At 39.4% G+C, this 23394-nt stretch overlaps 2 protein-coding genes across 2 annotated transcripts; both read left to right on the forward strand.

Moving 5' to 3' along the window:
- Positions 1–14694: 14694 nt before the first annotated feature.
- On the forward strand, positions 14695–18516 carry LOC143538047 (la-related protein 1C-like). Its single transcript, XM_077031686.1, has 6 exons — positions 14695–15223; positions 15311–15860; positions 15948–16083; positions 16164–16254; positions 17526–17597; positions 17727–18516. Exons 1-6 carry the CDS (start codon positions 14903–14905, stop codon positions 17958–17960), a joined length of 1404 nt encoding a protein of 467 aa, XP_076887801.1. The 5' UTR covers positions 14695–14902; the 3' UTR covers positions 17961–18516.
- Positions 18517–21219: 2703 nt separating this feature from the next.
- Positions 21220–23010, forward strand: LOC143538018 (F-box protein At4g35930-like). Its single transcript, XM_077031660.1, has 3 exons — positions 21220–21927; positions 22020–22285; positions 22392–23010. The coding sequence occupies exons 1-3, from the start codon at positions 21541–21543 to the stop codon at positions 22657–22659; spliced, it is 921 nt and encodes a 306-aa protein (XP_076887775.1). The 5' UTR covers positions 21220–21540; the 3' UTR covers positions 22660–23010.
- Positions 23011–23394: the final 384 nt, after the last annotated feature.

Genomic DNA, 23394 nt, shown 5'->3' on the forward strand with positions numbered 1-23394 from the left:
CTAACTATTATCAAGCGAAGTTATAGTTAAGGCGAAGTTATTCACAACTTCGCCCTTTCTCTAACTTCGCCTATACATAATAAATCATAACTTCGCTCATGGTAACAGGCGAACTTGTGATTTGCTTCGACGTTTCTCTAACTTAGACAGTTTGTGTTACAGATATGGCAGCTGTAGCGGGAGCAGGTGGTGCTGGAGGTGACGAAGGAGGAGATAACAATCGGCAGTTTTTCCCGGGGCATAACATGAACATAACTTTGGACCCGGATGCGAGCGGTGTTGATGATTTCCGCGAAATCATCACGTTTCTTATCCGCTCGCGTATCTTCCACGCTATTACCACAACACTGCCTATCTCTTTGCCAAACATAGAAGATTTTTGGCAGACAGTGGAGTATGATTGTCGAGTCGAGCCCCCAGTCATGCGTGCAACGGTTAACAATCAGGTAGTGCAGTTCTCGTCTGAGCAGATCAGGGTGGCTTTGCAGTTTGGGGATGAAACGAGAAATGACCCTACCGACTTCGTGGCTCCATCCAGAGATGGTGCTTTTCTGAGAATGGGCTATTCTGGTCCATTGGGGGATACTCAAAGACGAAAGGGATTCTTGTTAGACCAATGGCGATTTCTTATGCACGTGATGATCGTGTGTATGTCGGGGAGAAAGGCTGGTACAGATGGAATGGATGCGACCATGCAGTCGGCAATGACTGCACTGACTTACAACAAGCGTTATAGCTTTAGTCAGATGGTCTTCTACGAGATAGACCGTCAAAGAAGAGCGGTGGCGCGTCAGAGATTCTTAATGTACCCAAGATTCCTTCAAATGATCTTGAATCACGTAGCTCCCACGTTACCTCAGCGCCGCCCGATTAGATATGTGGAGAGTGTAAGCAAGAGAATCTTCGCCCAGTGCAGATCATCAAGTGCGAGGAGTAAACCTGAGCTCCGTCATCGACATACTCCATTATTTGGGTACTTGATCAACCCAGAGTATGTTCCAGCTCGTGGGGACGAGTTTCGGGATCCGGCACCACAACAGGCTGGAGCACCTCAACCACCGCCTGAGTACAACAAGCTTTACCTGCTGCTCCTGTTGTGGCACCGGAGGAAAATGTAGATCTTGAAGCTGCTTTTGGCGGCCAAGGATTCTTTGATATGGAACGTGTTTATCCAGAGGAAGATGTACAGGTCTCGGTTGCACGGGTTACTAGTGTGGATGTGGCAATGGCAGCTATGACGGAGGCTGACTCTGATTCCTCAGATGATGATGTGGCTGAAGCTAGACGGATTTTAGTTACACAAGAAAGGATTCATGGGAAGAGAAAGAGGGACACCGATGACAGTGATTTGGATTTTGAGGAAGATTTACATCGGTTGGTCCGTAGAGCAAGAAGGGAAAGGGCAGGTGCAGGTTCGGGAGCTGGTGAGAGCTCAAGGGTGGTTCGTTTCACTCCACCCGCACTGTCTGGTATGACTATGGTCCCTTCATCACTGCCAGTTACAGGGTTAAGCGCCGCGGATGTTCCCGTGGTGACTACCCCATCTTCCTTCGGCATCTCACCCACTACATTCCATCTCTCGGCTCCGGAGATTGTGTCCTTGCCACCTCCAACTCTTACACCATCGGAGGTTGTAGCAAGGTTTGTTGAGTCGACAGTTGTTGCCACTGCAGGGTTGTCGGTTACGATACCACCTGCGGTTACGTTTCCACCTGTTTCTGAGGTGCCGGTTACATTGGGGATCCCTCCTCCGTACGCTCAAGACATATCACATATGAGGTTTGATTTCGATGCAACCTTATCCGACTCGGACAGAATAGCAGCGCTGGAAAGGGTCGTGGCAGAACAATCAAGAGTAAATCTTATCCAGACTCATGCTATTCAGCGCCTCGTTGCGGAGAATCAGATTCAGTCGTCCCTCCTGATCGAGCATGGTAAAATATTTGATGCCTTGAAACAGTTCTTGGCATCTCAGGGGGAGACGAGCTGTAAGGGTGACGAGCTGAGGACGAAGAAGCGTAACGATCGAGACGATGATCCCAATGCATCGAAAGATGCAGGTGGAGAGTTGCCAAGAACTGAACAAGCTCTTGGGACTTCCACATCTCAGGGGGAGTCAACGAGTGCAGCTGGCGGTTCAGGAGGTGTTAGATGATGACGTTATGTGTGATGATGATGTGTTACCGTTGGAGGAGATAGAGAAGATAGGGGCTGAGATCGTGATTGATAGTGAAGTCGAAGAGGGAGAGATTGTGGAGGAGAATGTTGAGCATGAAATTCCAGCAGTTGAAAAGTCAGATTTGGGTCAAAATACGGAATGTGATGAGACAGAATGGGAGGAGCAGCCAAGATGGAAAGAAGGCTACGCTCAGTGGTTCATAAAGACTAAGAAACCGGCGGTCCCTACTATGTTCAAGAAAAGTTACAACATCAGGGGTTATGCTGAATCGAAAAAGGGGATTATATGTTGGTTATATGATGAGCAGTTGAGGCTTTTTGTGATTAAACGGTATGATGGGGTTCAGTATTTCAAGAGATTGTTGAGTTCGTTGAATACGTTGCCTGAGTGTGAAGTGAAGGACTTAGCCAGGTTGGGGTTGATAAACAGGAGTGACGATAATATGGCTAGGATTATTGGGAAGATAGTTTGGAAAGAAAGCATAAAAGAGAAAAAGTTCGAGTTATTAAAGCCACAGAAAGGAAAGCTCGTTGAAGACAGAGACAGAGGAATGAGAGCAGATGGCAAGCCTTGGATGATAATGAAGTATAAGCCGATCCGGTGCTTAAAAGAAGTGCTGATGAAACAAATGCCCAAGGACGTGCTAAAGGATCTGAAATGGTGGTACGTTGATAGTGAAACAGCTGAAGCAGTGATGGAGGATGAAGATGAACAAGAGCTGATGAGAGTGTATGATCCAATGCATTTAGTGAATTTGTCTCAAGCTGATCTGCAGGTGCTAAATGAGAAAAAGATATTTTATATTCCTGCCTGGAAAGAAGAAGCAAAGAAATATCAAAGAGTCGTTTCAGTTTGCGTACGAGAAGGCATTCATGCTTGAAGATGGAAGATACAATATTTTTGGGATTACGAGACACGTGTTTGAAGATAGAGATATGAAGCTACTGCCAAGGGGGAGTCTGTTGGTACATGATGTCAGTAGTTCAATATCTAGTGTCTGTAATCGAGTTAGTATGTTTTGTATTTATGTTTAAGCGAAGTTGTCTCACAAGTTCGCCTGATATAGGCGAACTTGTGGAACAAGCGAAGTTAGTGACAACTTCGCCTAAACATGTTAGGCGAAGTTGTCGTATGATATATAGGCTAGCCTACGGGTTATTTGGATAAGTTGTTCAGTTTGTGTAAACGGTGATTGGTATATCACGTGTTATCAGTTGCAATACAACGTGTTCTTTGTTTATTGTAACTTGTGTTTGCTTGTGTTTAACGTGTATTGAGTCTACGCTTGTATCGTCTTACGTAGGGATTCCGCACATACGTAGAACGAGATATTTCCGTGTAGATCCGGCTGGGAACCTACAAATTTAAGCCATGATCATTAACAATCCATATTACTAGTCAAAACCTAACAATATTCATCAAACCTAGGTAGAACAAACAAGATTAGTTACTCATTAATTTTGGACAGCCATTAAAATTCAAATAAATCATCATAAACATAATCAAACTCATTCAAGATCCAAGAATAACTAAATCAAAGTCAAACAATCAATTACTTGCAAAACAATCCAAAGAAAAAGATCAATTCAACTAGTTAGGGTTCTTGAACAATAAACAAAGTTTAAAGATGATTACTTAGGGTTATATGGATGAGTTTATGGATGTATTTGATGCCTAGCAGCAGCACAAGAGTCTCCTTGATGTTCTTCCTCCTCTCCAGCCGTCACAGCCACCACAACCGCCGCCTTCTTCTTTTTTTTCTTTTCCTTTTCCTGCTGCAGTTCCGATCGAAACTAGTGAAGAAGTTAGGGTTCTTTTGATTTCGGGTTTCTTGGCTGGATCATGGCTGAAAACTCAATTAATTATCTTAATATAATATTATACAAGGCTTCTAACTTGTGGGCTTGGGTTGGGCCTTGAGTTGTAGCTTTAAAACTTGACCAACAAGGCCTCTAGAATCTTCCAAATTAACTCTTTTTTCACCATCTTTCATAAACCTACAATTAACATTTAAACTTTGTAAATTATTGCACTTAACCCCCAATACTTTCATAAAATAAACAATTAAGCACAAAAACCATGATAAAATCATAAGGAAAGTAAGTGTGTTTTACTACACATCAAACATCCCCACACTTAAGACTTTTTCGTCCCTGAAAAAGATTTGACTGCAGTTGGATCAGAATCGGAAAATCAAAGTTAAATCAAACATATAGGTTAGATTTTAAAGCTCAGAAAAACGCAAAAACCGCGATCATCGATATTATTGTCCACCTAAACCCATGCCTTAATCTTTACCGGGACAAATAAGATCCGACAATAATATTACTTAGTGGTTTACACAATTAAGACTCGCTTATTTTCAGCTTTTACCGGACTAGACAACCCAACTTGACTTAAACCTCAAAATTAGCAGAATTAAAACTTTGTTGCTCAGTATTTATGAATAGTTAAGACGATCAAGGGTATTGTTTATCCACCTAAGCTTAAGCATCAAAGTCTACCAAGCAGCCATTAGATACGATTAAGGTTCAATTTATTAATAGCTAGTGTTCCCCACAACATGACATACCCCCGTTATCAAGCAATACCCCAAATCCATCACCATAAGTGAGTATGAAAAATTTCATCTGTAGGGCTTACATGTAGCGTGTCCCTTGTGGTTCGTTTCTTAATGGTAATGAGACGCGAGCAAGGGGACCCCACATGGCTAACAGCGTGGATGATCAAGTCTGTAGTGTATTTGTACTTTTGTACTTTTTGTGATCATGTTTATAGACTTATAAGGGTTTGCTCTTTGGCTTTATTTTTAAATATCCACAACCCCACTTAGGAATTGTGAATACCCAGATAAATAGATTGCATACAGACCCATGGTCTCCGGACCCGAAGCATCCCATCAATACAGGATTTAAGGTTATAAAACCATACGCCAATGAGGTGTAAAACACTAAACTAGCAATTAAGATTTATATCACAGGCTACACGGCATACTCTAACGTTAAACCTACCCAAGCATCATATGATAACGTATTCAAGTTTTTAAAACTCATTATATTTCCACTTTTTTCATACCAAAATTTGAGGCTTGAGTATGGCCCGACCTTTCATTGCTTATTTTCCACGGACAAAACGCTTTACCCACAAAAGATTTCCGTTTAACCGTTTTATCAAATTTGCCCTTTCATTTTCAAGGCTGAGCCTACCGACACATCCCAAGTTAAGTGCGTTTTCTTTTATTTATCTCATATTATTAGTAGTTTGAAAAACCAATTTCTGATAAATATCATCATCTCCCACTTTAATGCAAAAGAAGCTAAAAACAAGGGACATTTTTTTTCTTTTTTTTTCTGCAACTAAGTAAAATAAATTCCCATCCCCACACTTAGAACGAAATCGTCCTCGATGAGAACAAGGAAAAGAAATAAAATAAAAATAAAACGTAAAGCATAAAATTAAAACTTGAAAGAAAAGAAATTAAAATAGAGAACGGGTTACTCCCCTGGTTTAGATGCAGATTCTTCATCAGCTGTGTATGACTCGAAAGAACGACCGTATAGCATTTCATTCGCGGCCGCAACCTCGGGTGAACCAGTTCCAAAACGCCATCAGAGCTACCATGCGCATAATAATACATGTAAAAACTCAAACTCGCTCTCATGTATCGGCGTACGAAACAGAAAACAAAAACATAAGAAATAAACATATTTTTGTGTTTTTGAATTTTTTTAATTTTTTTGATTTTTATTAAATATTTATTTTTTCGTATTTTTATGTTTTTTAAATAACAAAAATAAAAAAAACAAAACTCTAAATCTCGGGCTGCCTCCAGAGAGCGCTTAGTTTAACTGGTCCTCAGCCTGACCCCAAATCTCAATTTCAATCAGGTGGCTTCTCCTTTATCCGTTTCCCACTCGACCCGTTTCGTTTTATTTGTCTACTATTGGTTGGGAAAAACTTACCTGAAAAATTTAAAGAGATTTTGAAAAACTGAAACGGGTCGGACCACCAAGACTTATACTTACCCGGACCAAACTTTATACGAGTCGTGTAATGAAGGAGGATGTCATCTTTGCTGTGTGTCAACTTTTTATTTTGTTTCGTATGTCGTATCCTCACTTTCAAGTTCGTTTGATCCAAGTATACATGTTCCCTCTTCTGTGATGTCTCTCTGATAATTAATCTTTCTATTCCTTCAATGTCACCTCCCGGGTCAAATTGCATATCATCTACTTCCATAGAGGTATCCTCCACAAGCTCTTCATGACAACCCTCGATATCCAAGACAACCACATTCGCCTTCTCGACCTCCGTCAAAGTAGATGCAAAGATAGCCGGCAGCTTCCTCTCTTCATCTAAAAACACATACTCAAGGTGGGCAGGCGAATCCTTAATCTCTAAGGAAGAAGGAGGACTCTCGACCGAAGGTCGGTCCATCGGATCGTCTCGTACGATCTCAGCAGACACGCCAGACTCAGGGGTATGCGACTCGGTGTCGTCATCTAAGGACTGATTTGTTACGGCAACCATCTCAATCTCACTTAGGGGTTCGATAAGTGTTTGACTCAGAGGTGGAACATATACCGAGTCATTCACAATAGCATGCAATACATCGTCCATTATTGCCTCCAATTCCGGGGTGGGCTCTAATATATTTCCCAATGAATCCCTATACCCTAAGAAGTTCCCCATCAGATCATATGCGAAACGGTATGGAGGTTCTACCCAAAGTGATTCGAAGTTAGCCTTTTGTGCCTCGGTTTCTATCCTCCTTCGCTCATAAGCATCATGTACCCAGTGATCTCCGCCACACACTTTGCACCATGGCGTTCCAACGTGTCGTCCGAACATATTTCCATTAAAGAACACTCGAAAGAAAAGGGATCACGGGCACCAGATAAAAATAGAACAAAATACTTAAAATAAAATTAAACTAAAACTTAACTAATTAAAATAACTAATCTAATCTAAATATACGAAAATACAAAAGGCAAATCCTAACTAGGGTCGTTCTCAGTACGCCTCTAACCATGTCCCCGGCAACGGCGCCAAAAACTTGATGTGCGAAAATATATATATAAATAAAACACAAGTCGCAACAAAGCTTTAAAAACCAAACAATCTATCCTAGTTCACACAAACGGCAAGTGTACCGGTCGCGTATAGCACAGATGAAGAAAGTCCGGATATCGAACTCGAAGACACGTGAAAACGTTTATAATTACTAAACTCTAACCAAGACTCACCAAAATATTTAATTGATTTATTTTAGAATTGATTTAACTACTTAACTTAACTAAATGAAAACTTTTAACAAAACTTCGGAAACTTTTACTGTAGTGATAAAAACGTCTACCTAGGTAAGAATCATATTGAAGGAGATGACAAGACAATGGATTGAAAACTCTCACGACACCGGTTCTAAAGGATGACTCAACTAAGGTTCGCTCAAGAAGATCAGATCACCTCTCGGTCTCACTAACAAACTCTAACTTATCTTAGTTGATTTTAAGAACAAACCGGGAAAACAAATTAATAACGTGTTCTAATGCCAACTCACCTCTCGGTCTCACCGACACACTAGCCTAATGGAAACGAATACTACGCAACCAAGGATAGAGGAACAATTCAACTTAACTTAAACTAGACCAACTAATCGCTCAAACACCCAAACCCGACAAGAACAAAACCCGTTCTCGCGCGATCTTAATTCTAACAAGTAAAAGTAATGAGACAAGTTTACTTCTTATCACCTCTCGGTCTCTAAGAAGGTGTTTCACAACTGATTTTATTTAATTAATTTACCCACTTATCCCTACGGTTGTACACCCCGCAAACAAACCCTAAACACAAAGTAAAGAGCCTTAAACATGCAACAACTAATCAAAACCGATTCAATTAATTAAAGCACGAGGTTATTAGGTATAATCAAACAAAACACAGCCACCAAACACAATCTAATTTACTATTAAATCAAACTTTACATTAACAATTTAAGCCATGATCATTAACAATCCATATTACTAGTCAAAACCTAACAATATTCATCAAACCTAGGTAGAACAAACAAGATTAGTTACTCATTAATTTTGGACAGCCATTAAAATTCAAGTAAATCATCATAAACATAATCAAACTCATTCAAGATCCAAGAATAACTAAATCAAAGTCAAACAATCAATTACTTGCAAAACAATCCAAAGAAAAAGATCAATTCAACTAGTTAGGGTTCTTGAACAATAAACAAAGTTTAAAGATGATTACTTAGGGTTATATGGCTGAGTTTATGGATGTATTTGATGCCTAGAAGCTGCACAAGAGTCTCCTTGATGTTCTTCTTCCTCTCCAGCCGTCACAGCCACCACAGCCGCCGCCTTCTTCTTTTTTTTCTTTTCCTTTTCGTGCTGTAGTTCCGATCGGAACTAGTGAAGAAGTTAGGGTTCTTTTGATTTCGAGTTTCTTGGCTGGATCATGGCTGAAAACTCAATTAATTATCTTAATATAATATTATACAAGGCTTCTAACTTGTGGGCTTGGGTTGGGCCTTGAGTTGTAGCTTTAAAACTTGACCAACAAGGCCTCTAGAATCTTCCAAATTAACTCTTTTTTCACCATCTTTCATAAACCTACAATTAACATTTAAACTTTGTAAATTATTGCACTTAACCCCCAATACTTTCATAAATAAACAATTAAGCACAAAAACCATGATAAAATCATAAGGAAAGTAAGTGTGTTTTACTACACATCATCCATCTCTCTCATGCGAGCACTGGCATCAATTTTGTCTGCGTGAAGGGCACGGTTCTCGCGCAGCAACTCCGCAAAACAGGAGAAAGCCTGGACTTGGTGAAAAACAGCGTCGGAGTACAAAGTGCCCCGAGGCTGGATCTTGCGAGCAATGCGCTCACCTGGAGGAACAACATACTCCCAAAATTCGGAGCAAGTGGCAGGATCCTCAAAATTAGCGCCACAAGTAACGTTCCAGCGAGGGCGGAAGACTTGGCTCGCCTCCATGGAATCGCGGGGGTCCATATCCACATCTAGTACACCCCCACTCAAACACCCGCTAAACCCGCCACTGCTATTGCCTTGGAGTTCAAAAAATTTACCTTGCACCGTCGCACCAAGATGAAAAGGGGGGCGGTGGCACAAGCTCATCACCATTAAGGATAAAACCCTTGTCTGGTGAGGACTGTCTTGATCTCATAAAATCAGCGACAGAAAGGCTCGCTGATTCAAGACTAACCTTAAGTGATTCGCCCATAATCGCCTTCATCGGTTGTGTTGACGAAGCTGGTAGAGTGTCAACTGGAAGGGACCCAGTTGACGCTACGAACAGTCGTCACAACGGTTTCGGCCTCAGACAGGCCAACCAGACCCGCCATCATCGGCAAACTCAGCATCTGTACAGTAGGCCCAACCTCCGACAAGCCACCAACACTTGTCAACATCGGCAAACTGGCAAACAGGGCCGCCAAAGATGAAGCAACGCCAGAAGTGGCGGAAGAAACAAGTCGATGAAGAAATCTCCAACACGCCTGCAATAAACAAAAACGATTTTTAGAGGCGACTAAAGTCTAATCAAAATGAAAGAGATGTAAAAATCATACCTGACGATTTAACAAGACTACGCTTGACAAACCCACCAAGACGAGGTTTCTTGAAGGCGCGGGGCATCTCTTCATCATCTTCATTAATCACAGGGGTGGGACCCAAATGGTGTGGAACAGTGAACGCCCCACCCAGTGAAGAGGAGGAAGAGGAAGATGGACCGGTAGATATGAAATTCGTATCCACAATGGTTACAGAAGCTGCAGCTGCAGAAAATACATCAGTAGCCACCAAAATTGGAGTGGCAACCGCTGTAGACTACGCAGACACAACAACCACAGGCTATGAAGCTATTGGCGAGGAGAAGCCAACAGAAACCTGTGAGAAAGTGGTTGGGGAAGACGCAATGCTGGCACTCACACCGAGTGCTTCAAGCAATGATGCCGAAGAAGGCGCCGGTTCCTCAAAAGGAACATGGGAGATTAAGACGACATCGTCATCATCATCCACGGCGTTTCTTGCGGCGGCGTCTATCGGAGACACAACCGTCTCCCCAACACCGCGTTGTGCGCCCCTACTACTGCATTTAGGAAAGCGCACAACTTTAGATCTTCTACCTGAAAGAAAACGAGAGGTTAGCAAGATGATCAAATAGAAAGCAAAACAATGAAAACAGTTGAACCTACACACTCTGAAGAGCAACAGAGCTAGGAGGTGGCAGCGGTCGCGATGCAGGTAATCGCATCATAGGAAGAGGAAACACAAAGTTTCGAGCGGTCCGAGCAAGGATCAATGCTCACGGGGACCTAACTCCCTCCGCCCCAGCATTTTGACGCCCTCAGGCGCAGGCTGCAAGAGTAGCATGCGGTCGTCCACCTCTGAAACAAAAACAAGTTAAAACATCGCAAAAGCAGGTCACACTTCGAAGCATAAAATATAAATGACGCTAACCTTGACCACCGTTAAGAATAACTGGTACCATTGCATCATCATCCCAGATGCGACTCATACCGAACAACACCAACGCGAGCTCCGGATAATGACGGAGTGGAGAGAACCTGGCCTGCAAAGTGTTGAACCAGTCCGAACCGGTATAAGGAGCCACTTTCGGCTCAGGAAGCTCATTCACATCCGTAAAAAACATGGGATGTGGAACCACGCGCAGGGAGACGTAGAAGAACAAACTCTTCCACTCATGCAAACTAGGTGGCGCATCCAAGGCGATAGCCTTGGCACCAGGGCGAGTATGCAAGTTGTACCACCCCTGGGTGAAACACCACCGGTAGAAAGCAGATAACCTGTCAGCCGTCGGAGTAATACCGAGGCAATGGCAGGTATATTCGAAATGGCGAAGATGAGCCATCCCGAATGGATGAATCTGGCTGAGATGCAGCCCGAATACACCCAGAACGTCCACCAAAAACCGGGTAAGGGGCAATCGGAAGTTGCCCAAAAAGAAGTATTCCCGGTACACGGCAATCTTGCCGGTGGGAGCCTCTCGAGCCGTCTTGCCGAAGGCAGGCAACTCAGTCTCGTACTCAGGGCCAAGGTTATAGACCCTGACCACATTGTTGAAGTCGTCGGCAGACATGCGACAACCGACGAACTCCATGGTATTGTTCTTCTTAGTCTTCGAGGTTTGAGATGATCTAGCCATAAAATAAAGAAGGCTTGGAGGAAAGAAAACGGTGAGAAATGGTGTTTAAAATGGTGTAACCTCCCCCTATTTATACTAATCGCAGTTAATGAAGGAGGGGGGATACAAAAGGGATAATTAACGCGTGTCCCAATCAGAAAACACCACGATAATAGGATGGAAGAAGATATCTGATACAGCTGGGCGCGTCACCGGGATTCTCGCCCACTCGCCTGACACAGGCAGAAAGCCTGCAGGGCAGAGCAACCGTCGTCAAACTGTCACGTCCAGCTGTCGTTTCACTTACTTGCATTTAATTCACTCATCAACGCCAAATTACACGTTATCCATATAAAAGGAAACAAAGATGATAAGTGTTGGCCAAGAAAGGCTCCACCATGGGCTGATTTAAGCTAAATCACCCGCCAAACCAGGGTCCGCCATGGGATGATTTAAGCTAAATCACCCGCCAAATCAGGCTCCGCCATGGGATGATTTAAGCTAAATCACCCGCCAAACCAGGGTCCGCCATGGGATGATTTAAGCTAAATCACCCGCCAAACCAGGCTCCGCCATGGGATGATTTAAGCTAAATCACCCGCCAAACCAGGCTCCGCCATGGGATGATTTAAGCTAAATCACCCGCCAAACCAGGCTCCGCCATGGGATGATTTAAGCTAAATCACCCGCCAAACCAGGCTCCGCCATGGGATGATTTAAGCTAAATCACCCGCTAAATCAGGCTCCGCCATAGGATGATTTAAGCTGGATCACCCGCCAAGCCAGGCTCCGCCATGGGGTGAATTAAGCTAAATCACCCGCCAAACCAGGCCTCGCCATGGGATGATCTAAGCTAAATCACCCGCCAAAACAGGCTACGATGCGGGACGACTTAACATAAATCAATCGCCAAACTGCGGTTAAAATTATGGAAGTCACCCGCCCAACATGTGGAATTATCCACGAAAATAAACCAAAACTAACGAGGAAAATCAGGGAAAAACATGTAGCACACATAACCAAAAGCCCATGATAAGTCCACAGCCCCCACTTCTTGAAAAAATGGCGACTATGGATTAGGGGACTTGTAGATGTAGGGTATGAAACCCACCATTTGACAAAGTATGACACCAATTGCATACGCTTGGCGGAACACTAAGCGCCAGGAAGCCACTAACGCAGAGCGTAGTGCATGGCGAGAAGAGTAGAGTCCAGTATAACTTTTCCTAACACCTCGGGAATGGTAATACGAGGGTCCCACCAGCATGGGACAAAAAGATGGTAACCCGCATAGGGATAAACACCAAACCAATGGGGATTGGACAACACATAAAGGACGGTACAAAGAGTACAATCACGTCCTTGTCAAAAGGCCATGATTCCCACCAACTTCCACCAACCACCACGACCGCATGAATGGAGAATATTATTGGTGGAAAACTTGACAAGGTGGTTGGTCACACTATCTCTCCTCCGGCTATAAATACCAGTAAACCTCCAAATGGTAAAGCATATACTTTCTCCTACTATCACTATCAAATTATACTTCGTACTATCAAGTACTGATTCTCACGCCGGAGGGTGGTTACGAGAGAATCCCCCCCCCCCATTCCTCGTAACGAGCTCACGGTGTTCTGTTTTGCAGGTTATACTTGTCTGCGCCAAGAAGGTTTTATAACCCATCGTGTGGAATACTTAACCATTACCCTCGAACTAACGTGTTAGACCTTGAGGGGTGGATTCGTGTTTCTTCACATGTAACGTTGTTATTATTAATATTATAGTGTATGTTTTTAAATAAAAGATCATGTTTGTTAAATGAATGAATTCTAAATGTATACATTCATGCAACGTGTATATAAACTAATTAACTAAATGAACTACATGAGTCTGCCACAAACACAATTAGTATGAAAGAAATTTTTTTTTCCGTTGTGCCATATTAACCATATACAAAGCTCAAGAAATATTTTTAAATGCAAGTCACACTGAGGGTATTAAATTGAACTAACGTGAATGTTACATCGATCACACTTGGTCTATCAATGGTCAATCCATGACTATTGTAAACATCAAGCACTTTAGTCGATGTTAGAGATCTAAGCGTTGAAGCACTCGAAAAATCAATTTAATGGTTAAACACGCATGTCTAGCTAGTAAAGATATGAAATATATCACTTAATAACTTAGATGATTTTGAATCCTGAACGGAATACATCTTGTAGGCTGCAAATCAAAATTTAATCTACAGTTCTCTCAAATAATTTGAAAACCTTACCTAATACTCTAGATTCGACGATGATAAGTTCACCATAGATTAGAAATAATATTGTGGTATACTGGAAATAATATTGTGATATACTGATATTCTTGGTAGAAGTTAGGTGTATACTTTATCAACATAGAATCAAATAATGAAAAATTGACTGATTTGTCCCCTTTTATGATCATCTTAACCTCCCACCCCCAAAATTACCTTGCTCACTTTACTGCACCCCTAGATCTTAATCACCCCAAAAACCCGAGTCCAATATTATTAATTTGATTTGTGGTGTTTGAAACTAAAGAAACACGAGTTCAAACCGAGTTTGAGTGGGTATTTCCACAAGGTTGATGCACCAAGCCTTGAATCAGATGGAATAAAAATTTGGATATGCAAATATAAGGATACAAAAAATGAGTCTGTGATTATGAGTAGAAGAGAGAGATGCTCTCAACTTAGCAAAGAGTCATCGGCTTCATCAAGGTCTTTCCGTGCAAAATGTGGATAAGCAAAAAGAGTGTATGTATTGAGAGTATGAGGTTCGAGAGATGTTATTGTTAAGGGGATCATTCTATATATAGTCGGAGGTGTACAAAGGTTGAGAGGTCACGTTGGACCACGTGTCGGGGAAATACTGGGTTGCCACCTCTGTAGCCGCCACAATGGAGATCGTGGATGTTGTTTTTTGTAAGACCCACTTTTTGGTACTGTTGTCTCCTATGCATGTCGGCTGTGGTGCACTAGCCCACTGACGGTTCTAACGTTTCCAATGATCCTACCTTTTCTTGCACATAGTTTTGGATCTATCTGTTTAAGGTGATGCGTGTTACGTTTTCCCTTAGAATTCTTTCACATCTCTTGGGTAAGTATATGGTTTATTTGATGACTTGAATAGGTAGGTTTGTCGATAGATGTAAGCAAGTATCACAAGTAACGATACAAGGAAAAGAAAGAAGGGATGTTTTGTTTTGAAAGCATAGAATAGAAGCAAAGGGCAAAAGCGTCATATGACATAGAGTCCAGTTTCCAAGAGAGAGACTAATTTGTGTAATTTATAGAAACAACATCAGCCTCCGTGCTGTGCTGTGCTGTGTTGTGTTGTACGATCGGATCATCATCATTCACTGAATCGATCCGACCAGTAATCTTTGGAACCCTAGTACGTACCTCCCTCTTATTAATATAATTATTGTTGATCCCTCTTAGTTAGGGTTTCATCGATCAACTTGTCGACCTAGAACCCTAATTCAATTCCAATAAAACCCATCCTATGGCTGCCACTAATCTTCAATCCGCTGACGATGCCCCTAACTCTCCTTGGAATCGGACTGTCCGTGACTCGGAGGTTGTACCTACTCCGGCCGTTACGGAGGAGAATGTCAGCTCTCCTGATGATTCCGGTACTGATGACGTCTCTAAGAAGCCAGTGTGGAATACGCCTTCTAATGGAGGAGGAGGAGGAGGAGGTGTGGATGCTGCTCCTTTTAATCCGGTTATGGGTGCCGCCTGGCCTGCCCTCGGAGAGTCCACTAAACCCACCCTTAAGTCCTCCGACTCCCTTGCAGATGCTTCATTGTCACCTGCATTACAGGTATTATTATTATTATTATTGCTATTATTATGAAATTATATCATGTTTTGAGCTATGAATATTACGTGAAATTGTCGCTTCTTCTAGGTTACAGGAACTTCATCTCCATCGAATAAACAGGCGGCTGCTGCTAATGTGAATCCTACTTCAACTCCAAATCATGTGGCACCTTCAAAGCACAAGTCTTTTAAGCGTGGTGGTGGGAATTCTAGCCCAAATGTATCAGCCAAGGGAGCGGTGTCTCAGCCTCCAACGACTCAGGATTTGGTAGTGGAGCCGCCACATAATGTTAACGTAACTGGGAAAGCTGGAAACGATCATCGTGACTCACAAAAAGGAGCGCAGTCTCATGGTGGTAATGATCATCATCCGCAGCAGCAGCAGCATAATAATCAAAGGGGTGGATATAAAAGAGGAAATAGTAGAAGCTTCAATAACAGAGATCATGATCGTGGGAATCAAGAATGGAATCAACGCAGTAGAAGTTTTAATAACCGTGATACACATTTGCAGTCTCAAAGAGGTTTTCCCAGGGGTGGTGGTTATATACGACCCGCTGTACATACATCTGCTTCACTTATTCCACCACAAATGCATGTGCCAATGCAACCTTTTGGCAACAATATGTTGTACCCTGGTGAGGTGTTTTTAATTATTTTATAGGTAATGATATTATGTTATTAACCGTGTGTGTTGCTTGCATGATGTTTGCATCCTTCTGCAGATGTGACATCTTCTTTAGTTTATTTTGGTCCACCTCCTCCACCCATGCCTTTTGGTGCACCGTTATCTCCAGTGTATTTTGGTCATGATCCTTTGTTGAATGCGAACATAGTGAGCCAAATTGATTACTATTTCAGGTGCATCTTTTTTAAATGGATAACAGATGGTGGTTTTTTATATTATTAGAAACTTGTCATTTATGATGGTGTCATTGCAGTAATGAGAACCTGGTTAAAGATACATACTTGAGGCGAAACATGGATGAACAAGGCTGGGTTTCTGCTAGCTTAATAGCTGGCTTCAAAAAAGTGAGTTGAAATAATAATTCTGTTAGTTGATTCATGTTAATGCTTTCTTCTATTTTAGTGCCCTTTTTTTTGCGTTTTTTTATTGAGCCATATATTTGCGACTCTTGATCTAGCTTGGTGTTTGAACAGAACATGAAATAATTCTAGAATTGTCTTGACTCTTAATATTAGCTATTACTTCTATTAGAGCTTATTTGTCTTCCATAAATGTGATTTTATCGAAGGTTCTCAAAAACTTCACTTTTCTATCACAAGTCATGTCATTTATAATTCACAGATAATAAAATGTAACATGGTTTATCTTAACTAATATGTTAGAATGCTTCAGGCAACATTAGTTTCCAACCATATTCAGTGTTTTAAATGTCCATTTAATTTAACTAGTGGCTACTAATGAGCGTATAGAACATACTACTTTGATTACGAACACATCATCATACCTGTAACACTATATCCTTTTTTCTGAATACACCCATGCAATTTGATTACTGTCCGTCTATGTCCACAGTCTTGGTTAATAATGAGCTTACACATAGACTGTAGACAGACAGTAATCAAATTGTATCAATGGATTCAGGATAAAAGTAGTGGTTTTACAGACATGGGATGCACTCATAATGGCATAATCAAAGTAGACTGTTCTACACACTCATTAGTAGCAATTAGTTAAATAGACTTTTAAATCACTGAATATGGTTTTGAAATAATGACGCATGAAGCATTCCAATGTACCTGTTAATATAAGCCATGTTACATTCTAGTGTCTATGAATTAATTGATACATAAAAAAACAATGCTACTTGATGATTGAAAAGTGAAGTTTTTGAGAACCTTTGATAAAATAACATCTATGTTTTGTCTCTGTATTTTCTGTAAAAATAGTTCATTGTGGTGTAAGGTTTTTTTTTTTTTTTTTTTTTTTGCTAATATAGAATGCAAACAGTCACCATCTCAAGTTATATATTCCACTATGATTGTGATATTTTGGTGTTACCACGTACCTTTAATTCTACAGTTCAAGTAAATACACCGTTAGATATACATGTATTCTTGATTTGATAACAGTCTGATCTTTTATGCATGTAAGTTTTGAATTTTCCAAGTTATGGGATCACATTGCATCTTTATGTTGACTTCTAGGCTCTAGTCAGTTGTTAAACTGCCTTCGTACTATCTTGTTGGATATCACTGCAGGCTGTGCCATCACCTCACCTTCTCTTGGTTTTTCTATTATGTACTTATGAAAGAAATGATGTTTTGCCCTGCTATAGGTTTCCTTGTTGACGGATAATGTTCAGCTAATATTAGATGTTATGCGAAGTTCAGCTGTTGTAGAAGTGCAGGTACGAGTTATTTTCACCATCTCGCTTTATCAAACTTTTGCTGATAACTTGCACTATTAGATGTTATGCGAAGTCCTCACTTTGTTATAAAAGAATAGTCATACTTTGTTAACATGCTTTACTTTGTAGGGTGATAAGATACGTAGGCAAAATGATTGGATGAAATGGATAATGCCTGCACCTGGTCAATACTTGAATCCATCAAGCCCACAGGCCAATCATGAAGGGTTGGTGTCTCAGGTTCAGAGTCTTACATTGCACGGGCAAGTTGAGACTCAGTTTAGCAGGTCGAGTTCTGAAGGTGAGGGGACCGTTGGTGTGACTGGTCAACAGGCTGGTTTTGACCATGCATCGGCAGCTTGAAGCTTAAAGCGGAGTCTTTAATCTCAAAAACTCGTTTTTTGAGAAGAATGGATATCAAGTATGATGATTTCAGAGGCACATGGACGGACCAAAAAAAAAACTTAAAAAAAAAAACAAAAAAAGAAAGACTTTAATAATGAATGGAAGAAACACCAAAAGGATAGGATTATTATGACATGAGTAAGTATGGGTTTGTTTGGATTTAAGGATTTGCTTCTTTTTTGGACCAATGTTTTAAAACTATCTGTCTGTCCTTTGTGGTTCTTGGTTTATGTTTTGGGTTGATGTTATTGGGGGAGAATTTTGTGATTTACTTCCCCAGTATGATACTTGCTGCTCTGAGGTGATTTGGACTTGTGATCAAATCATATGGATGATTTATTGTGTGCTATTATTAAGTTCCATTTGAATATGATACAATACTTTTTATCTTCACTCTTGCATGCATGAGACATATTTGATGCAGGTGTGGCTGAGGTCTTTTGCATTTGTTATGCCTGAATTTGTTTGATTTTGTTTCAAGTTGCTCTTTTGTGGTGTTTTGGTTGAATGGAATGCGCTATTTTGGGGACTGGCATTTTTTTTTGTTTAAAGAAAAGTTCGATAAACGGGACATAACCAAAAAACCAATCCAACATACAAAACTCCGAAACCGATTAGTTATCATTGTATGGTTAATCGACACTTGGGTTATGGTTTGGCCCAAAAGAGACCTGTGCGCATCCCCTGTATTTACATTTTACAGACTGGCTGTTCTTTCTACATCTTTATTCCCATTCTAGGTCGTCTCCAATCGATTTTTGTTCTAGCCGATTTCAAGCTAGTTTTATCGAGCTATATGCCACATGAACGCTCCTATATGTTTATTAGATATTTACATTGGTTATTTAATTTGTTTTCAAGTTTCTTTAAACTCCATGTGTTTAAAAAGTAATATCAAGAGTAATTTAAGTAGCACAAATACATGAGACGGAAATGAACCGACAAACAAAACAACAGAATAAGTTTCATATATTAATCCTTAATAACATAGTTTTAGAGACCACCGACTACTGCCAAGTGCCAAGTGTCATGTGTACCCGGCACCAAAATGTCACTTGCTCTGAACTCCATTTTGACATTTGTAAAAAACTATAAACCCCCATCTCAAGATAATAAACTATTTTAATCAACTACTTTATTATAAATTATATATATGTGGATATACATATAATAATAAACATTTTCGTAGGGATTGATTTGCCTCAGAAATCCAGAAAGCAATTAATTAAGTGAACCATTTCTCAATAAAATAAAAATAGTCTCTAGTCATGTATCAAACTGGACACTTCATTCCTAATCATCATTAGGTTACTTGAATAATCATTTATCGTTTGTGTAACACCTCATCATTTGGCATGTAGTTTAAACGAGAGAAGTTCGTTATAATTTGAGAACGTAATCATGGTTGGTGTTAATATATGCGAGGCTAATTCGATAGCTACGATACATGAAAACTAAACACCACGACGTATTGGCCTTAAAATCTTATTCGTTTAATTGAAAAGTTACAACCAACTTTAAAATATACATGAATAAGTTCTTTCTTTGTATGGTCAACATGACCCAAACATGCATTTAAAGCCAAGGAAGTTTTGAAACCGTTTGTTTACTAACACCATTAAAAGTGGTTGAATAAGAATGAAAAATAAGGAATTTTGATGAAAATAACAAGAAAATTGTCATCTAGACATAGGTTTGGAAGATAGAAAGGTATTGATCAACATGGTAAAAAAGGTTTCTCTAATGCTTATGTCATAAGTCTTCAGTTAATTTTGTAGAAAAGTAATTAAGTTTTAATTTGGTCACTCAATTTTAAAAAGTGTTTCAATAAATTCATTCAATTTTCATTTTTTATTAAATTTTAGGTTTTTAAGTGTTTATTTATCATGCTTTGTTTTTGTTTCAATGAGGAAATCTTTGTATCTATTTTGGTAACATAGATTTTATTTTTTATTTTTAATATAATTAATGTTTTTTGAAAATTTTAATTTTAACTACACGTATTGAAAATCCCAACTCTCATATGTTCTCCTCCGTTGCTTTTTAGACACACAAAAAATTTGACGATGCTCGATTTGGATAAAAATTGCATGAGTAACCTAATTAAAAACAAGATATTTATTTTGTGAGATATTCCCAAAGTCTTAAGATATCTTATTGTTATGGTAAAATAATTTTGCTGATTACATAGATATAACTAATTTCTAACCTATTGTGGGTGTTACTTGAAACTAGCTAAACTCCACATCTAGCTTACATAAATCAACATTTTAAAACTTTGTTGAATATCTATCGTTAAATATAATCTGAGTGATATTGATATTTTGCTTTTCAAAAGATTTGGTTTCAAGTTATCAAATACATAGTTTAGTTTGAATATTAAAAATAAATGAGTAAATAAATACCTAAATAACAATTTAGTAAATTATTATTAAAAGTATGGAATGGATGATATGAGTAATAAATGGTTTTAATTAATTAGGGTATATTTTAAAACAATAAAAGATTGGTGTAACTGACTCTAATAAATATTTTAACAAAAATAAACCGCAATTAACGGCGGTGAAGATAGGCCCCACCGGGCAGAATAAAGAGCTTTGGATTCCTCACCAATCATATTGATCCACGTCAGCTTCGGTTTCCCATTTTTATTATTATTTCCATAAAACATAGATGAATTTGGCGGCAACCGGAATCATTTCAAATTGCTGATTTAAAACCTTCGTTTCCCCCAATTTTCTCACACTCACACACTCTTTACAGGTTCGTATTGGATTCAATTCATTGCTTTGAAATGAATCTATTACTTGATTTCTGCATCGCACGTGCTTTAATTTAGGATTTAATTAAGCTTTTGTTAATTTTTGCAGGTGAACTGATACTGAGTGAGAGGATGAAGGCTAACCGTGACCTCTGACGGTAATTGTTGAAATTAACTTCATGTTTATCGATCGGTATCTGAATTTGCTGATTATTGTGTTAAATAATATATATTCAGTTGATATCTGATGTGATTTAACTCTAACTATTACCAGTTAATTATTAGTTCATGTTTATAGATCGTAGTCTGTGCTTCCGTTAATGACTGCTATTTAGCTTGTTGAGAGTTAGTTATATATATATTTTTTTAATTGATACCTGGATGTGATTAAACTCTTAAGTTTCAGTAGAAATAAGTTCATGTTTATAGATCGTAGGCTGCGGTCCCTCTGTGTTTCCGTTAATGACTGTTATTCAGCTTATTGAAAAGAATAACGGACATTAACTGTATCATGTACTGTTCTGCGTGAAGTAGTTGTATACAGATGTATTTTGTCTGCTTTAAGCTTCGATTTCCAACCTGTAAAATCAGATTTTTCAATCTGCATTTGGTAATTCTGTGTAAAGTTAGTTATTTACCTAATTTTGGGGTTATTGTAGGAATAAAATTAAATATCGTATATTTGGTTGATATCTGATGTGATTTCACCGGATCTGATTGATATTTGTTTTGATTTGAGCAGCAGTAGCGGAAGCAAGCATATAACAAGCGAGTAAAATGGGAAAAGTGTCACCTAAAGAGAAAATGTCCAAGACTTCAAAGCAAAAGAGGCGTGTGCACGCTTCCAACAGGTATTTGAAGCCAGGGGCTCTTGCTCAGCTTCGCAACAGCAAGGCGTCTGCATCAAAGTTATCTGCAGATATTGGGAATAAGAAGATTGATGCTATGGATACAGAGAATACTCTATTTCAGAATGAATGTGTATATGACAGCCCTATATTATTATCACCTGAAAAGTTCAGATACAGTCATGTGACTGGACCACTTGATGTGCACAAGGAGAATAATTTACAAAGAACACCTAAGACACCTCGTGACCCGTTTCCTGAACCGGATGGATCTGATTATGACTCCAGGCTTGAATCTCTCCCAATGGAGTTGCTGGTAATCCATTTTTCATATCTATTTAATACCGATCATACATTCCAATTTAGCATAACCTATATTTTAATACCTGTAATTTATTATTGATTCAGGTAAAGGTACTTTGCCACTTGCATCATGACCAACTGAAAGCAGTATTCCATGTCTCTGAACAAGTTAGAAAAGCTGTGAGTTATTTTATACATATCACCATGTCTAACTGTTACATAAAAGCAATAGTTTTAAAAATGGTTTGCATATTCATTCCTCAGACCGTGATAGCTCGCCAGTTTTATTTCAACTACACTACACCAGATCGGTCTCGACAAGAAATATTGTGCACATCAACACAGCCTTGTGAACAGTTGTCTTTTGTGAGGTTAACACTTAACATCTCATGAATATTCTGTTTCTTTTTTGGAAAATTATTATTTTGTTTAATTATCAAATAGTTTAATGGTGGTGTGGTCTTCTATCTTTTATAGCAAGGGAGATGATAAAAACAAAGGTTTTAAACTACCCATAACTCCAAAAGCACCTAGGCACGGGCCCCGTCCTCCCTCTCGCATAAAGTTAACAGAAATGCGACAAATTGCAGCAGTTTTGTTTCAAGAATCGGCATTTCTTCCTAGCTACATTGTTCCATCTTTAATACCGAAACCGATATGCAAATCTTTTGGTTCCAACCGTGTGTTGTTCTATGATGAAGAGCTTGAGCTTTGTCAAGCTGTTGCTCAGAATAAGCTTCTTTAGGCTTTGTTGCAGTCTTTGTTATGTATAGTGGTAAACCTGTCTTTCTCTCTCTAGTTTCATGTTTTTTAGGTTGCTGCTATTAGTGCGTAGGTAGAGTATGATGGTGCAATTTTGAAAAATCTAATGGAGGTAGTCATCATCTTGATGAGTGGTAGAATACTATGGTTGATAATGATATAATATGTTGAATGTTATGGTTTGTAAATATTATTAGAACAATTTCATTTAGGAGTTGGTTTGTTTGTTTCTTTTATTTTTTGTTTATGGCAAGTAATACTATAGTTTGGTGGTTTTCAAGTTTCTTTGAATTTTTCTATGTTCTGCAATTTGTTGTAATTTTCTTGCTGTGCACAAGGGCGGATCCATATGTAAGTAAAACACCAGTGTCACATGCTGCTATTATACATGTAATTGTTTACTTTTTTAAGCAAAAGCATTTAAAGAGTAAAAAGTTCGGATCTCTCACTAAGCTTGCATAAAAATTAATATAAAATTGAATAAAAACATGTTTGAAAGAGAGTTCAGTTTTATATCTACATCATGATATATCAACATTAGACAAAAAACAATGTGTAGTCCTCAACTTGGTTTTAGAAGCTTGTGCTTTGGTGCATTTTAATCCCAAAGTTGAAGAATGATATGCGAGTGAGGTGTTAAGGACTCAAGGTTGCTAAAAAAATACAAAAGATTTATTTAAAGACAATATGTTAATTGGTTAACTTTTAAAAACTGTAA

Source organism: Bidens hawaiensis, unplaced genomic scaffold (genome assembly GCF_021521415.1).
Source record: "Bidens hawaiensis isolate Kalapana, Puna unplaced genomic scaffold, B.hawaiensis_p1.1 tig00011466_1, whole genome shotgun sequence".
Lineage (NCBI taxonomy): Eukaryota > Viridiplantae > Streptophyta > Magnoliopsida > Asterales > Asteraceae > Bidens > Bidens hawaiensis.

Bases quoted from the DNA above. Each gene is read 5' to 3' on its own strand.
- LOC143538047 (XM_077031686.1), top strand. From the start codon at position 14,903: ATGGCTGCCACTAATCTTCAATCCGCTGACGATGCCCCTAACTCTCCT. The intron at 15,861-15,947 runs GTGAGGTGTTTT...ATCCTTCTGCAG, and splicing joins CAACAATATGTTGTACCCTG to ATGTGACATCTTCTTTAGTT. The intron at 17,598-17,726 runs GTACGAGTTATT...TTTACTTTGTAG, and splicing joins CAGCTGTTGTAGAAGTGCAG to GGTGATAAGATACGTAGGCA.
- LOC143538018 (XM_077031660.1), top strand. From the start codon at position 21,541: ATGGGAAAAGTGTCACCTAAAGAGAAAATGTCCAAGACTTCAAAGCAA. The intron at 21,928-22,019 runs GTAATCCATTTT...TTATTGATTCAG, and splicing joins CTCTCCCAATGGAGTTGCTG to GTAAAGGTACTTTGCCACTT. The intron at 22,286-22,391 runs GTTAACACTTAA...TATCTTTTATAG, and splicing joins GAACAGTTGTCTTTTGTGAG to CAAGGGAGATGATAAAAACA.